The 19,181-nt window shown below is 37.8% G+C and overlaps 1 protein-coding gene across 1 annotated transcript in view; it reads right to left on the bottom strand.

The window, feature by feature from the left end:
- The window catches only part of LOC140227519 (tetratricopeptide repeat protein 28-like), a 154,680-nt gene that overhangs the window by 20,954 nt on the left and 114,545 nt on the right, over positions 1 to 19,181 (bottom strand). The window contains exons 3-4 of the mRNA XM_072307920.1: positions 7,549 to 7,696; positions 2,060 to 2,206 (exon numbers count right to left, since the gene is read on the bottom strand). Of these exons, the coding sequence (XP_072164021.1) occupies positions 2,060 to 2,206; positions 7,549 to 7,696 (295 nt within the window). The remainder of the gene's footprint in view (positions 1 to 2,059; positions 2,207 to 7,548; positions 7,697 to 19,181) is intronic.

Genomic DNA, 19,181 nt, shown 5'->3' with positions numbered 1-19,181 from the left:
TCTCTAAAGACTATACATCAAGTATAAGAAAACAATGAGACTGACACAACAGATGTCATTCCCTGGGAAGAGACCATCTCTTGCTGCCCTCTCCTCCAACCCGAGGGGTTTGGAGGGGAAGCCATCCGGGAGCTCAGAATGGAATGTGAGAAGCCAAACAGGGCAGGCTTTGGAGAGTAAATATTTTGGGTCATTCAGGATCTTTGCTCCCCCTCCTTTTTGAGGAAGACAAAAAGTTTTAAGGTAACAACAGGAAAGATGGATTCCTGTTTGAGAACCTGAAGTAATAACTGTGTACAGCCAACTGACAAAACTACAGTAAAATCTTATATTTATATCTTACCTATTACGTGCATATCTCTCCTTTTAGTATTAAATGTAGACTCTCCTACATGTCAAATTTTGCAACTAATGTCCCACTATGGGGAAGAACATAAAATGGCTTAAATCAGCATTATGTCAATATTCAATATATTAACCTTTTTATCTAATTTATGCTCTACAACAGTTATGGAATTACATGATATATCCCAGAATGCAGAAATATGAACATAGATTATATAAACAATCGCTGAAAACTCTTTTGGAACATTATTTCACTATCATTTCTGGCTGCCTCTGAGCCAATCTTTTGTTTTGCTCAAATTGTGCCTCCTCTGCTTTAATTTCTGAACCTGTCGAGGACGGACTGATATAGCTGTAACATACATTTCCCATAGACGCCTGCCCGAGTATTTTCAGGAGTCGTCTTTATCAGGTTAAAGATCCTGTTTACCTTAGGGAGCAGTGATTAATAAAATGTTCAAGATATCACATTTGATGCATATGTGTAGGTCAGCTGTATTACAAAACATCCTATCATATAAGAATTCTGCAATAGAACCCAAAATATATGGAGATATCACTATTTTTCTCCATAAACCGAAACTGTAGACGGTTTAGTCTGGAAACACTTTTATCATAACCATTGCTCACATTTTGTGTATTTAACAATACTTAACAGTGATTATACTAATTTGAATTTTTACAATGGTTGCTTCTATCCCTTACTCACATTTTGGAACCATTTTGAAGCATTAATGCTGGGTTTTTATTTCATCTGAAAATGGTAGATTATGCCTTTAACCTTCTCGAACATCTTTTTATTATCTCATAGTGTTGATCCTTCCTCTATTGCCCTTACCATTTCTTGCTTACAAAAGTGCTACACCACTTTTTATCTCTCTGAGTTTTTTTGTTGTTTTTTTTTTTTTGCTTTTGTTTTTTCTTTTTTGCTGTTTCTTAAACCAGAAAAAGTGCACCTGACTCTGAACTATAGGCATACTAAGAAACTGCAGGGTAGACCAGCTGCTGCTGATTCAAGTCTCTTATCACATTTTCAAGAGTCTCTTCAACATTTCAAAAGGAGTCTCCCCCACTTTGGTTGTTGTGGTTTTCCCACTACCCAGAAATCCCCCTTCCTATAAAGTACAGCGAACCATCCTTCTCCAGCTTTTAAGGAGGAGGTATTTTGTACATGATCGAATTCCAAGTGCCTTTCATTCTAGAATTTCAGCAGTTCCTTTCTAGAGTACTCCTTCCTGCTGTTCTCTCAATGAGGATTGTGATTACACGTTGTACATAATATGTGCCTCATCTCCCATCAATTAAACTTCCCATCCAACTTTAAAATTGATAAATAGATGTGATAAAGTTACAAACAGCAAGCCAACTTGACAGGGAATCATGCCATAAGGTCATCACGTCTAAAGTAGAATTCACATTTACATGAGCATTACAAGAAAGGGCACACCCCAGTAAAGGAAAAAAAATCATGATATCAATAGAGAAATAATTCTATGGAGGATCAAACATCACTGGAACCTTTTACTTTTGTTCGAATAAAGTAATTCATGATAATCTGAAAACTAAGTGTTTGAAGAAAATGCACAAAATATTCTCATGCCCTTCTGGCAGGCCACAAAAGAAGAAAGAAAATATAAGCACACTTCTGCAGTACAAATTCCCATATCTATGTTGAAACACTTGTACATCTCACAACTGGGGTCGGAGCACTTACCAATCTTGAGGGCAGACTCGAGGACAACAAGGGAGGAGGCGTGATAGCCGGCCGCCAGCAGCTCTTGACCAATGACCGATATGATCACAAAAGGACTCTTGTCCAGGTTCATTGAGACAAGCTGCTTGTAGGTTGGCTCGAAGTTGTCTAGAAGGAAAAGAACAATTCAATAGTTCACAAGACTTGCTTTCTTGCACAATGTTTCTTCAAATCAGCTACATTACATATATCTGATAATATCCAGACACTTAAGGAGCAGACGGCACTTTACAGCTAATATCTTTTTTTTTTTTTTGCCATAGCAATTATAGAAAATTGATTTAAAAACAATTTTGCAAAGAAAGCTACATGAATTAAAGCCTCAGGAACTGTAAACATTTGTATATCACACATTAAAAATCTTGATTTGATTGTTGAATTTGAATATGAAGTCGTTTAACTGTTTCCCAATAGTTTCATGTTTGTGATTCAGAGGCAAGACTACATTTGAAAGAGACATGAAAGCCTTCATGCTATCATTTGGTTTTATTTACTTTTAATTACTATCATTTTAATTCATCTTTATATTGGAAACATTGTTGGTTGAAATGGTAATTTCAAGGAACAGCAATTATATGTTCCTTCTCCTTCCCAGAGACACACTGTCTTGAACATGTTAAACAAATATTGATATGGCATGAAGGGTACTCTGACATCAATTTATCATTGCCATAATAGCCGTACTTTCTCTACTCCACTCCTAAAGAAAGTGTGAAAAAAAAAATAGATGTTATAGTACTAGGAATGGTGCAATCTTGTCTTGTCCAAACTGCAAGTAAGAATGCGATTGTCCAAGAATGCATCAAAATCAAGGACAAGAATTCATCAACTTGAAAGCTGTTATCCATCACAATTTGTTCATTCTCCAGGCACATCTTTTGTTGGGGGGGGGGGGGGTGCACCTTTACATTAAATATATCAACATCAGTTGCATCTTATGTCCGAACTTCCTGAAGGCTACAATCACCCAAAATCACTCAATCATTCAAGACCGACAGAGAATCAGAGCAGAAAGAGAAAGCGTAATCTCTGACAGAGAATAAAACAATGAAAATGAGAAAAGAAAACAAGCTGAAAGGCATCAAGAAATGAAAAGGCAATATCATTCCTCTACCTCCCAAAAGACTACCATCTGTGGGGAAAAAATATTCTTATTTTCACTTCCTTTGCTCCTTTTCTCTCTCTCTCTCTCTCTCTCTCTCTCTCTCTCTCTTTAAATGCAGGATATGCAATCGCTTTGGATCAATTTTTCTGAGAGGTTTGCTCAAGGCTATTCATGTTTATTGACGTCCAGTTTTGCATTTGTTTTTTTCTTGTTTTTGCTTTCTTTTTTCAAGGGTTGTCATGAAGGAAATAAATTGCAGTGCCTCTGAAACAATCTCCGATCGGCTTCTTCCTCTGCGGTTTAATCAGTATTGGTTTTGGAGAGGATTACGTAGATAGCTTTCTCTCTCGTCATCTCTTTCTGAAGTCTATTTCTCTTGGATTCTTTCTTTCCGCAGGTGTTGATGAGGATGTGCGCTCTCTTTTCCCACCATGAATGCACAATGCTTTGATTTCCTCCACTGGAAGGAACAAAAGCACAGCTTGTAGATTGTTCGCAACACACCTTATGGCGTTGTATTTAATTCTCCTCATTCCAGCTCAACATCATTCCCCCCCCCCCCCCACCAAAAAAAGAAAAAAAAATACCTGCAGGCTTCATGCCATTTCATCCATACGACTGCATTACAATATATCCTTTGCATTTGCTTTGCAGTCATTGACAAAATTTGATTCAGAAAGACACAAATGAGGTAGTGCAGAATAGTGATGCCATTATGGGTGTCCTTACAAACTTTGCAAACCTTTTCCGAATTTCTCGTTCTCTCCTCCTAGTTTTGATGGCAGTGATGCGAGGCAAATGATGCCAGTCTTTCCCATGAAAGTGAGCCTCCCAAAATCTGACTCACTCGAATAATAGAGGTATATGATTTCATCCATTTATGACAACCCTATGCCTCTGCTGGTACAAGCAGATCCACAACCTCTCCGCTTAAAATTTGAGTTACTCCAAGTCATAATAAATCTACAAGAAGCTCAGTCCCTGTCTGTGACGTGTAAGAGATATCGCATACATCAATTCATTCACTGAAAGGAAGGAAATCTACACTGAACTCAGTCGGATGTCCACCGGCACTGGTAGGAATGACAGCAAATTTTGTCCAGCACTGCATTGTTTGTTTCACTGGTTTACGGTTACCTAGGGTTTCTTTCACAGGGTGAAGTCAATGCCTTCTGTTATGTATCCTTCTAGCAAGTTGAATATACTTATATATTGTCTCTCCACCTGGCATTTATAGTCATTTATATTTCCCTTTTCTCTCAATATCTCCCTTTCTCTCTCTCTTTCCTTGTCCTTCCTCATCTTTTCTCCTGTCAATATTTACTGATATCTCAGTAGGAAGCACTCATGAGAAAACAACAACTGCAAACACACCAAATTTTTACAGGTGCACATGAAGTTCATCGACTGAGGTGGGTATTTTTATCACCTCCCTCTTGCTGCAATTTTACTGCTTTTTCCTTTCCCCTCTAAACATTATGTCTGCATATATGGAAAAGGCTTCATAAATCTTGGAGAGCCTCCATCATGAATAAAAAAAAAGGCTGGTTTGAATTTCAAGAGGCTGGCCAAAGAGTGTGGAGGAGTATAGAAGTCATAAATATTTGATAACTGTCAGAGCAAAAAAGTTATCATCAGGAAGGCTATCTATTCTTCCATTCTTTTTTCTTCTATTTCTCCTTTTCTTTCCTTTTTTTTTTTCTTTGTCTACACTGCTTAAAATTCTTCCCCTCTTAACCTGGCATTTTTCTGCCAAAAAAAAAGTAATAATCTGTTTTTGTTTTGAACAGATGATAAATAACAGCAATAATGAAAACATATTTGCTGATCATTTCTAAATTTTTCTTCTTTCTCTTTTTTCTCTCCCTCAATCATCTATTTTTTTTTTTACAAGATTAGCAATTTAATAACAAATAACATGTGATGCATAAGTCAAGTTACAGGATGAAGACAACAGTACTACAAAATCACAGTTTTCTCAGTGGTATGAGAAAAAAAAAACAAGTCACATCTTTCCTCCCTATGGTTTTGCCTACTGTGTGCAGTCCATCACAGGAAAAAATAATGCCTCCGGCACCCTTCGGGCGGAGGCATACTTTGAAACAGCAAGCTACAAATTCTTGGTGTTTTCATGAATAAAAGTGCACTTCACGTTTGCACTAGTTGAACAATTCACTGAAATCTAATTCAGTGCAGAAACAAGGGGCAGTTCGTTTTTATTGGCACATACTATCCAAAATACAATGACATCCATTGCAATTTGCACATTACATTGCTGCAACATTTTGGAGTGTGCATAATACATGTAGTATTAATACTAATGACCTTCTGTCCTATTCAAATTTCTGTAAGATGAATATGATATTAAAAAGCTGACTGAAAAATCAGAGTGACCACAAAATTAAGATAAACACTTGCAATTTGCTCAGACAAAAAAAAAAAAGTTCAGGTTCCAGTTCAAGTTCAAGTTTAATATTCTAACTACAGAAATATTTCTTATCAATAGCAGTAATTCTTTTTGTTTTGTTTGTTTTTCAATGAATGTTGATATCTTCCTGTTAGCCACATAGCATGAAATGAAAACATGCACCTCTGAAACCACATGTTCCCACCTGTAGGCAATATCTTGAATAAGAAGACTCTCAAGAGTGAAAATGACCACAAAAAGGGTTGTTTCTTGTAACAGGGGTATAAAGGATGCCAAGAAAGACTGTTCCCCTTAAATATGAAAACAATAACAATCTACTATCACATTGTTGGATCAAATGAAATATATACACATGCACATATTATTGTGTCTCCACAGAATACAGGATTGATTCTGCCAGCATAACTTGCCAGGAAGTTCTTCCTTGTGGGCGTGCGCCTTTACATAATATAAAACTTCTCAGTATGTTTGCCGAATGATGATACAGTTCCAGCGAGATCGCGAGTCAATATTTGCCCATCATCAGGGTCCTTTGAAGCAAGCGTACCTCGATTTGCAAGTTTTGCTCCACTCTTTCATCGCCTCAACAACGTGTGAATAATTCGCCAGCAAAATGCAAACATGGGCAACAGCAAAAAAAAAAAAAATTATATTGTCGGCCAGGTTGCATTCACCCTTCCACCTACTTATCATCTAAACCATATTGACTGTGTCTGACTTCTTTTGTCGGTTATGAACACCTGCATAAAGCAGCTGGCAATTTTATACAGATGATCATCATTTGACAAGGAATAACTAGCATTCCATTGCTTACCATGCAACGATATACCACAACTAAATAGTTGTGGTATATATCGATCGTTGTATTTGTGGTATTTGTCCAATGTCATTATCTATGTATGTGATAAAGTCAGGCCGAATATCTGCATTGCCTTTAGCACAGTCCGTGCGGGTAAAAGTGGTCTTGTTCTTCATGGTTGACCACCATAATCTTAAAAGGATATGAATCTGATGTAATTTGGGTATTATGTGGTGTTCAGATAGTAAAACTGATTACAGTGCATTGTTTCATTCTATTTTTCTTATGAGCACCAGAAATATTGCTTTAGAATAACTTCAATTGCTGCATTTCTGTGAGTCCTTATGATTTTCATTTCATAACTTACACCTGAAAATTACGGTGTACTGGAGAATCACATACTATGCACAGATACAACTGCGTAATGTAATTGAATTCTGCACCAATGCATTATCCATCCCTCCATCATCCCATTCAATCATCCATTCATCATTTGATCCATCCATCCATCCATCTATCCATCTATCCATCCATCCATCTATCCATCCATCCATCCATCTATCCATCCATCCATCTATATATCTATCTATCCATCCATCTATCCATCCATCCATCCATCCATCCATCCATCTATCCATCCATCCATCCATCTATCCATCCATCCATCTATATATCTATCCATCCATCTATCCATCCATCCATCCATCCATCTATCCATCCATCCATCTATCCATCCATCCATCCATCTATCTATCCATCCATCTATATATCTATCCATCCATCCATCTATCCATCCATCCATCTATCCATCCATCCATCCATCCATCTATCCATCCATCCATCTATCCATCCATCTATCCATCCATCTATCCATCCAACCATCCATCCATCTAGCCATCTAGCCATCCATCCATCTAACCATCCATCTATCCATCCATCCATCCACTCATCCATCCGTCCATCCATCCATCCATCTAACCATCCATCTATCCATCCATCTGTCCATCCATCCATCCAGCTATCTATCCATCTATCCATCCATCCATTCATCTATCTGTCAATCCATCCAACCATCCATCTATCTATCCATCTATCTATCCCATCAGCTTATTTCTCACCTTTGAGAGGAGACTTCATGGCGGCCTCCACCAGACCAGCCAGGAGCTGCAGGCTCTTTGGGTCCTGGGCCAGACCAGAGGCAAATGCTGCCAGGGCGTCGGCATGGCGACCAAGACACTGCAGAGCCACGCCCTGACGATAATAAGCCTGCATGAAGAGGAAACAAAAAACAAAAAATGGTGATTTAAAGCTGGGTGACAACAGCATGGTCATGACATTGCACTGCGGCAGGGATGCACACCATAATAATGTGATTTTGAAAGACGGCCCTAATTTTACTCTTCATCAGCTCAGGCCCATTTTGAATCCACTTTATTACTTTATGTTACATAGAAAATCACAGACTTTTAGAAAAAAAAAAATAAAAACTTTGCCAACTGATAAGGCTATTCTGAACAAGATAACTGACCAAATAAATAAACAATGAAACAGGCCACCGATCTTTTTCTTTTTACCTCACAGTAATTTCATCTTTACTTTGACACCCATTCCTCATAAATCAACGACCCAACACTAACTAAGAAACTGCAACTGCATACTACCATTATTAATAACAGCATAAAGTTCACACTTCCAACGTTTCATGTTACATAGAAAAGCATAGATCAACACAAGAACAAAACTTTGACACCTGATAAGGCCATCCTGAGAAAGATATTAGTTTTGACACCTGATAAGGCAATCATGAGAAAGATATTAGTAATGAATAAACGATGTCAACTGGTCACATATACAGCAATGTTTTTCTCACCCTAACTTCAGCTTCCATTTGACATCCATCTCACATAAATCAACAACCCAACACTACACATCAAACACAGGAACAGAAACTGCAACAAGCTAGTCGAGGCTACTGCCCATACGTTGTACCTCATACTCATACTGGCATTGTTTTGTCACCTTAGAAAGCTCCATGCAATTTCTAGCACCAACTGATACATAGCTAAGCTACAGGTTGTACCTGAGCTTATTTGTATACATTAAAAACTAGAAACATTCACAGCATGAAACTTTTATGAAATGTAGTCGGCGTCCTCTTTCGCGGCATGAAACTTTCACAAATTCTTCAGGCATTCTATGTATTGTGTAATCAAGTGCTCTTGATTTGATAAATTTGATAAACTAATACCCCGTTCAGAGCAGTCAACATTCAATGAGTGCATCCACTGAATTGTTTCACAATGAACTCCCTCTCTCTGATAAATTCTCACTGAACACAGCTGCAGCACCAATGAAAACCTGAGTATAAGGTACTCTTCACACCTCCTGTGTACCTGACAGTTCAATAATGATTCAATGGGACACACTGGTGTGAAAAGCCCATTTCAATTGGCTGATACAGCAAAATGGATTGGCAATTACTGCCTACTGGAAAAGCAAGACTGTGCTGCATGCTGTTATCATCTACTGTTCTTACTATTAGCCTATTCATTGCAACATCAACAAGATGCTTAAAGTGCCTGGTCTATTGAGATTCTTGAACTTGTAGAAAATGGATAAAGGTGATGCCCATCCCCTCCCCCCCCCCCTCAAAAAAATAATAATAATAATAAAAATAATAAATCAGCGGGAGTTCAATGGGTAAGCAATGGGTAAAGTTCATCTGAAAGGGTTTAAAATATTCCCCTAGATATTTCAATGTCTGCACATAATCCTCCCAGTCTCAGGAGAGAGATGATACCACTGTACCTTTTCTCTTTGAAAAGATAAACATTTCAGAGGATTTAATATGATGTCATTTGCATCACTTGATTACCGTAATCAATCCACCATCTGTCACAATCAATTGGTTTAGTTAATCTGTCAAGCAATTTTCCTGCCATCAGTTTTCATACTCGGAGCTCTTATATTAGTCTAATAAATTCTCCACATGTACAGTGAGTGAAACCATAAAACAAGTTACTGGATGTTGATAATCACCCTGGCATGATTATAAGCAGCTATTTTCACTTCATACTGACATCTTTATTACCCTCTATCAAACAAAGGCAAACACTGAGAAGCAGTGTTTGAAAAAACACCTGGACTTTGAGACTAAAGGTTATCAGTCACTCTCTTTATGACACAACCTAAAAAAAGGAATATATGAATGTGATATATGTCAAATTATCTTCTAACTAGCATTGTGTATTATTCCACTCAAAGAAGTTTAAACATTATGTATAATGATGTCCAATGAGAAGGCCGATCAGTAGGTATGGCGTAGGGTTTTGAATATATATGTGTCCATATATTTTACTTGAAGCCTCATCTCTCTGGAGAGTGCAGTGATCATAGGACAAGTCTTACAAACTGCAGACTATTTGGGATTTCAATTCAAATACTGAATGAGAGCATCCACTTATAATATATCACTGGACAGCGACTGCCTGTGGAGGTTGCTTCATGTGGTATTGAACTGTCTGGCTCTGTGCTGGTGAAACAACAATATTGGAGCAGGTGAATATGCACACATCCCTGGATACGGCAGTCCTGTGGTTGGTTTGCTATGCAGGGTCATGTAATGTCACACTGCCCTGACGTGCTGACCATCTCATACAATATACATTACTTATCTATCACCTCACATCTACCCATCTGATCTAACAACTTAGAGAGATAGAAAGATAGGTAAATGGATGGATAGATAGATAGACAGATAGATAGATAGACTGATAGATAGACAGATAGATAGATAGACAGATAGATATATAGATAGATAGAAACACTCTAAAAAATGAAATGGTAAATTAACCTCTTAGATGTTGTTACTCCTCCAACCTTTTGTTAAATGTTGAATTTCTTAAATGTTAAATTTACACGTAGCACTCAAAAATGTTGAATTTACCATTTCTGAAATGGCAAAAGAGCTACATATTTTCGGAACCCAAAATGATACAAGCCTCGAATGAACAGCACAATTGTCTGACAATCATCAGTAATTAGCAATAAAGGAATATTCCAAATCTGGATTTGCAGATGAAGAGCAGTGTGTGTGTGTGCATTGTGTGTGTGTGTGTGTGTGTGTGTGTGTGTGTGTGTGTAACTGCCAGTTTGTGCACTTATCTGATTCTATGAAACCTGTATCGCTTAAAATACGATGAATATTATTGAAGCTTCTGGATGAATATGTTCATGAACTGCAGCACCTCTGTAGCACCATCCCACACTTTGAATAATCATAAAACTTTGCCTCTAAACACAGGGCAAAGAAAAAAAAAAAACCCTCAAAACCAATGCCTGGAAGTCAAAAAACACATTCCTACAAACTCCAGTAAGTGACAACAGCTCCTCGTAAGGGAGTCAAAATTTCCTAGGAAATCGATCGGTCCCCACGCGCAGGAGCGCTCGGTCTAATCGAATTCAATCCCAGCCTCAACACGAACGAACGACATTTGGCGCGCTATCTGCTTACAGATCGTGGTGCAGGTAGTTGGGGGAACAACAATAAGATTCTCATTCTTACAACACTCTTTTGTCCCTTTAGACCTGCACATATTTCAGCCTGTTCAGCAATAGTCGCAGTGGCATACAAGCAAAACTCACACATGGCCTCAATATGCTTGGAGGCAGTCAACTCTCAGCTTTTTGGCCAGAGTTAAGACCCAAGAACATTTGTATTACAAGCTTTTGCTTGCATCAACAGCTGGATAAAATAAAAAGAGCAATACAAGTAAAGTTTCAACTGTTAATTGCATGAGACCAAAATTTAACATACATTGTATGACAAAAAGAAGGGGGATTGACAAAAATAATTTAATATGTTCAAATCTATGATTGTATTTTTTTTTTCATTGTATGATCTTTCAAAACATTCTGACAAGTATCCAAATTGTGTTTCAAATTTGTAAGTCCACATCAAGAATACCTCCAAGTTTAAATTATCCATCATGCACAACACCTTTGTCTTGTTCTTTTCAAAATATTGTTCCATCACACTCATGCATAAACTATTTATATTGACAGACTGTTTATTTGTTTTATGAAATGACAAATGTTGAAGAGAGTATCATTTTAGAAACTCCCATAAAGTATTGAAAGTGGAAGATAACATTTAGTACATTTTTATTGACCGTTAGATTTTGAATTGAATTCTTTTCGGGGCTCACCGTTAAATTCCAGTACATTACCAAGCTACCTTTGCAGACCCATGCACTGCATGTGTTTCCATCATGTATATTTTGTGAAGAAAGTTCATCAAAACTTACAAACATTTCTATATACATTCTTGCCACACACTCTATATGTTATTACATCAGCTCTTATACTTTTAGATTTGTGTTTAAAGATAAAAAATACAGAAGACTGCAACAAAAAGGCTTAAGTGTGGCTGACACACAGAACTATTGAGTAGTTGAGTTTTGTGCATTATTCAAATTGTAGATAACTGTTGACTTCCAAATTTCTAAGCAGTGGCCTAAACAAGTCCCCTGAGGTTCATATTTAATATTTTGCTGCATTTTGGGAGTTCTGTAAAAAGGTATCCCCTACCTTTAAGCTAATGGATCATTCCAAGATTTAGAATGGAGAATGGCAACTTAATTTGCCAATTAACCTGTTGAGGACGAGTCCCGAGTATACTCGGGCAGGTGTCTATGGGAAATGTGTGTTGTAGCAAAATCAAACCGTCCTCAATGGGTTAAAAACAGAAATAGCCAAACGGTTGCTTATCTTCAAGCTCAATTTACCTGCCTTCAAGAGCAAAACACAATTTTATATTCGCTACAGAGCACTTCCTAAACTCCTTTTTTTATCTGATTTTCATTCAAACGAAACTTGGCTCAAGTTTCAATAACATAAATACAGCACATCAGATCTGCCAACAGAAAGAAATAAAGGAGAAAACAGATGATAACTCGTAGCTATGACTCATAACTGGCCTTTAAATCTGGAAATAATAATGATTTTGAAAATTAGTTCCAACACCTCTCCGATATGGCTGGTTTCTTTGATACAAATGCTTAGATTAACAAGACACAGGTGTCATGCTCAAACATTCATTCAATGTCATCATTCCTTTGTACATGACTTCTTACAATGTGATCCCTCCACCATTCACGGAAAGAACATTGTGTGTCTACTGGAGGGGAAAATCCCCTCACATAGACCTGAAAGAAGGAAGATCCCAAGCTAGAAAATGACACCTTCGCAAATTTACCCCGAGGCTGTATGCAGAGAGCTCATCTACAACCATCCAGGGGGTAAGCGTATGTCTGCATCTACACTGTATGTGTGTTGGATTGATACGGTCATTAGATGTTGTTTGAAAAAGAAAGGAGAGAAATATCTTCTATCTTTCTCTGTCAAGTAACTACACCTGGGAATTATGCACAGTACACTATATACACTACATGCTAATGGAGCTCCCTGGTTATTTTGTGGGGCATCAAAACTAGAACACAGCAACAAGCTTACATTGTAGTATTGCAGTGAAATCTGAATATTTGGCTAAAAAGGTAAACAAAATGCTGAAATAACCAGTGATGACCATTCATTTGACTGGTATGATGTACAGTAACCTGTAAACCCTATTTTTACATAAAAAAAAACAAAAAAAAAATAATATGATCCATATATCATATTATAATTGTAAAATGTGTGACTGCACAGCATATTTTCCTTGAAATACTTCAAGTTGTAACTTGGATTATTTTCAATGTAGGGTTTGCCTGGCCTATTCAAAGTTTGACAAGCTGTTGGCTGAGAGTCAATTTTAACCCTGGTCGATTTAATAACTTTTTGTTGTCATGCTTTCATGATGTGTAGTGTCCACTCCTTTTGCCACGTGGTAGTGTCCTACACAAGAACCCAGCAATTCCAGTTCGGGGAAAGAAATGACATTGCATTTTCAGACATTTCAAGCATAATGTATTTTGACACAAGTCAGTTAGAACACCCTCCCCCACTCTCCCGGACTCATTAATGAAATGCCTTGAGAGCGTTGATGGAAAGTGGAACTCCTTTCAACACGGGTCAAAGGGAGCGTATCTAATACAGCCATGTACAAATATTTCAATCAATTGCTAAATTGGGTGGTATGACACAAGGTCATGTCTCTCCTTTCTCCAGCTCGCTCTTTTAATAAACTCTTTTAAATCTTTCTTTGATGATCTGTTTCTATTTGAGGAGGAATGGAAATACAATATTGACAACATCATCAGGAATAGGGGGGGGGAGAAGGGTACCCGAAGGTTAACCCAAGGAGATTAGCCATCCAGCTGGAATCGTAGAGGAGAGATAGCGGAAAAGAAGATGTGAAAGTAGTAGTAGATCGAGAAGGAATAAAGAACGGAGGCAGCGGAAGAAGAGAGATAGGAAGAAAGAGAGAGAATGTATGGCGTTCTACGTGAATCTGTGATGGCGTTTGCCGAACAAATTTGTCACATTACACCATCTGCAAATAAGATGTTCTTACATTTCACAAACTCACTCCAACCGAGTGAATATTCTCCTTGCGCTTTCTTCCTCACGTGCAGGAGACTGCTTGCATATTAGCATGCACCATTAAAGAGAAAACTTCAATGTTTGAAGCAATTCTAACACTACAGAGCAGAATCACGAAATGACAATATCAGTCACTGTTATCTATGCAAAACAGATGTGAAGAAGCCATCACCAAATCATCTATTTGGAAACATTATCACCATTTGAATGTCAATATATAGACTATTAAAATTCTGAGAGTATCTCAAAACACCTGCAGTGGTCATTTGGATCCAATTTGAAAGTCCCCTACAAAGGGTGTTTTTTTTTTTCTTCTTCTTCTTCTTTTTTTTTTTTTTTTTTTTTGCATGCCTCCCGTCTTTTCCACGCTACCAAAATTCACTCCTGAACCTGTTTCCTTACAAGCATTAGGAATAATTTTTCTTTGTAGTATGGCATTGCAATTTGCTATTCACTTTTCATACCACTGCTACACAAACTCTCTTGTGTAGTCAATTTTTCTTCACTAGAAGTGGGCAGGATAACATGTGAAACAATATTCATACGCTGAAATTGCTAATCATATTTGAGTTGGAAAATTATTTCCTGCATGCAAGCAGCACACTGCCTACCCTGCTTATTCATGCAGGGGGGATCACACTGTTACAAATTCACTAGAGACACTACAAAAGCAGGCCTCGAAATAGGATTTTAGAGGGGCAAGGCCATTTAGAAAAGGGCACTTTTTCCAAGAGGCCAGGGCACTTAGGTCAGTCAGAGGGGCACCAAGGCCACATTCGAAAGGGCATGTTGGGTGTTTATACGTGATGTGAATGCCCCATAGAGCTGTATGCTATCGACCGTGCTGCTACACTCCAGCAGCGCACGCACGCATAAGATCTCTCCGCAGCAGACGACGTTAGGCAGTAGGCCATGCGCAATACGATGTAGGTTCTGCAATACAGTACGTTCTCAACGCACACGCCGCGCTCGCTTTGGAGCACCTCCGGCGCCATTTTGCTTTGAGCATGCGGCGTTGGCGCGCGCGGGTCGCGTCGGGCGGAGCCAAGGCATGAATGCAGAGCGAGAGAGATGGCAATACTCGCAGCCGTCCGACAGGCCTGGCATTTTTTAGCATGGCTTGCGACCACTTGCTCCGGCCCGCCGCTGCCTAGCTAGTAACTCTATGGCCGCTGCGCTGCGGAGGCTAGGCAGTCGGGACGGTAAAAGCCGGTCGGGTGTAGACACATGTACGTACACGTTGTCTCGTATCTCGGAAAGATACTTTGAGTTTGAATCAGATATATTGGGATGCGAGTGAACTGAAAGTATGATATTTGAGTAGACTTTAAGAAAGGGCATACGTCATAAATAATAACTTTCATTCTAAAAGGGCACCACTGCCACAAGAAAAAGGGCACATTTTTTTTGGCCGTAACTTTAATAATGGAAAAAAGGCATTGCGGCCAACGAGAGGGGCACCGACGGCCATGGCCGTCGGTGGCCGTCGGTTAATTCGAGGCCTGCAAAAGTGAATATCCTCATCAAAATGCAAACAAAAAAGCACCAAATTTTGGGTAATGTTGTTTAGGATCAGACCTTGGAGTGCTACCAAAGTAATAATACCATGGTCCCATGAGTCAAAACAATTGATTTTGAACTGTCCACGTAGCACCACATCATGAAATAAATTGACACCTAGAAAATCACAATTTTCTCACTTATCCTTCATCTTGGTTAGATAATCTATTCATATTACACCTATGTTGCCTAAAAATGCCTCTCTTTGAAATAAATTATGACGACCTTTTGGATCAATTTGAACTACAATCCCTTGCAGATCGCCGCGTTGAAATCCTGTCACGATTTGCAAGATCGCTCTTAAAGGGAAGATAAACCCCAAGAACAATGTGGATTGAGTGAAAGCAGCAACATTAGTAGAACACATCAGTGAAAGTTTGAAGAAAATCGGACAATCGATGCAAAAGTTATGAATTTTTAAAATTTTGATGTTGGAACCGCTGGATGAGGAGACTACTAGAGGTTATGACGTATGAGTGGACTACAATATCAAGAAAATATAAAGAAAATACTACAAAAATCCATTTTTCATGAAAATTACAAATTCCATCACCTTGATATTGACATATGTTAAGGGTAGCAATTATTCCCCCTGCTTTCTGAAAGTGGTTGGTCCACTGCTCTTTCATAATTCTAGAAAAGTGAATTTTTGTTGAATATCCTTTATATTTTCTTTGTATTGTTGTCCACTCATACGTCATATCCTCTAGTAGTCTCCTCATCCAGCGGTTTCAACACCAAAACTTTAAGAATTCATAACTTTTGCATCGATTGTCCGATTTTTCTCAAACTTTCACTGATGTGTTCTACGTATGTTGCTGCTTTCACTCAATCCACATTGCTCTTTGGGTTTACCTTCCCTTTAAGATCCGCACGACACCGCCATCTCTTGCCACTGTTGCGCCATGTTGAAACTGGTCGTAGTCTTAGAAACAATCATCATTTGGCTTTGCCACGTTGTAGAACACAGCGGTACCAGCGATCTGCAGTGCCCTCTTTAGTTCGTCTGTTTAATTCAACTCATTAGCTTTTTTTGTTTGTTTGTAAATGTGAAATATGATTTGTAAGATCGCTCTTAAGATCCGCACGATATAGTCGTAGAAATGATCACTTTTTGGTTTTACCATGTTATAGAACACATCGTTACCAGCGAACTGCAGTGCCTTCATTATTTTGTCCGTCCTAATTATCCTTTCATTAGAATTGTTTTGTAAATGTGAAATACGCATTGCATTCTTTCTTTTTCTGTGGTCTTCTAGATACTATTCTCCCTCTGTTTCTTTCTCTCTTTGTCCATCCTCCTTTCATTTCGACACTTTTCCTTTAGGTTTTCTTCTTTTTTTTCTTCGTTCCTATATCAGTATTGAGCTCAATTATAATTGGAATTTGAATTTTTGGCAAATTTCGTCAGCAAGTTTTCATTTCAAGCTTTTTTTTTTTTTTTTTTTTTGGTGGTGGTGGTAGTTTCAATAGTAATGAATAATTTTATGGTTTAATGAGAATTCTTTGAATAAGAATGGTTGAATGCATTATATACTGTTGTTGGCAACTATACAGCATTCTCTCGGTCACATCTCTCATGTACACTGTATGTAGCGTTATCCGCATTGTGAATACCTCCTATGTTATGCTCTTCTTCTTTCTATTTTTTTTTTTTATTCTAATTGCACAATTGGCACTACGCATGTATACTTCATATGTGTAGCTCGTTGCTGCTGTTGATGGTATTTTTTATCTGTAATCAATTTGAAAGATTTAAGATTTTTTTTTTTTTTACTTTTTCTCCCTGTTTCTTTTTGTTTTACCCCTTCTCTTTGATTTCTCCGTTCGTTCTCTCTCGATCTATATGTTGCTGCTATCCTTTGATTATCTTATTCGCTTTCACACCTGTTTGCGAGTATTTATTCACACCTGTTCGTGAGTACTTATTTTTCTCTCTGCTCCGCTTTGTTTCCCTCCTTGTCATGATCCCTATGTTAGTCTCTTCTCTCTCCCTCTCTCTCTTGTATTTTCTGGTTGTCCTCTTTTATTTCTTATCCGCTTCCACACCTGTTCGCGAATATTTATTCAACGTCTCCTATTTAACTCCCTTGATTTTTTGTTTCTTTTCTCACTCTCTTCTTGAATACTGATAGCCTTGATTTTTTTTTTTGTCATGACACATTATGATGTTTGCATTAGGCTGCGTTTTTTTTTTTCCCCATAACTTATTTGCACTAGTATGAAATTGATTTAAATTTCTGTGTATGACTGCATTCATTTTTAGTTGCTGGTTTTTTACTCCAATATTTATCTATCAATATGATAACATTTAAAGTTTTTTGATGTGTGAATTATATATAATGAATTTTATCATATGTATATTGTATGTGAGGGTGTGTGCAATTTCTCTTCAGTTGATGCCTTATCTTTGTTGTTATTATTGGTGCTATCAATTTTTATGATAATGTGATTATAGTTTGTCTTTTTTTCGGGGGGTGTCCATATGTATCAGTTGTGTAAAATGTCAGTTTGTTTTATTTCTTTTCTTTATGTTTCCCTATTGTAAAGCTGTAAAGTTTGATGTAAACCAAATATGGTTAGTCTTCGGACTTTTATTTGGTGTTTTTTTTTTAATAAAACCGAAATTGAATTGAATTGAAAAAGAAAAAATATATATATCTTCTTGTTAATTCTCCCTCCAAACTTGTCTGCACATTGCTCCACCGCTGACCGTATCCTCCAAGGGGCTGGGATTATGCATGGAATGGCAAATGATGCGATAACTGGCGCAAAATACATCACCCCGCAGCGCCGTTAGATAGGTTGATAGATCACACCCATTACATATCTCACAACACTCATGCTAATGTGCTGTGTACGGTACTCCAGGCGTTGCAACAGAATGCTTTAGCTTTCCATACCATTTGCCAGGAAGTGGGCCATTTTTTTAAAGTCAAAAGTATGATTGCCCTCCATTATTATCACACAATGTTACCACTCAGGCATGGATTGAACAATGCCAAAGTCAAGAAAAACTGGAAGAGGGGGCAATTTTGAGAATGAATGCACAAGAAAGCAATGGGATTCAGGCTTACATCCGGAAATTGTATGTCTGTCACTTTCACAGAATATTTGACATATTGTGATATTATCAGGCCATGCTTCCACATTGAGAAAGCTTGCAAGCTGTAATTGTGTGGCAGGAAACCAAGATAAACCATTCAAAACACAAACAAAATACAGCTGTGAACACAGTGTGATATCACAGAATGTGTGGCTAGAAATGCCTTCATTTCATATAAAATGTGGTCGAAGCAGAATATTATTAGCTTGCTTGGTAACCATAAAATTATTATCACATTTTGTTTCAGTCACAGCTAAAATACATGTAATCTGAACTGAAAATGTAGCAGGCTTTCTCAATGCCTGACAACTTTCGGGAGTGCCAGTAAAATTCAAATTTTCTACTCTCAAGCAGTCAAGTATGTGTGTGTCACTGTGTGATGACCAAGTGCTGAACATTAAAAAGCTAAAGCTACCATGCAAATTGTATCTCATGTCATTTGAAATAGATGGCCTTACAAATAAAAAAAAAAAAAAAAACAGGTTGCAATCAATTAACCTTGGGATGGTAGACAGGAGGCAATTACCATACCACTGAAAGCAA

Source organism: Diadema setosum, chromosome 4 (assembly GCF_964275005.1).
Source record: "Diadema setosum chromosome 4, eeDiaSeto1, whole genome shotgun sequence".
In the NCBI taxonomy this organism is placed as follows: Eukaryota; Metazoa; Echinodermata; class Echinoidea; order Diadematoida; family Diadematidae; genus Diadema; species Diadema setosum.
This window is presented reverse-complemented; position numbering and strand designations above follow the sequence as displayed.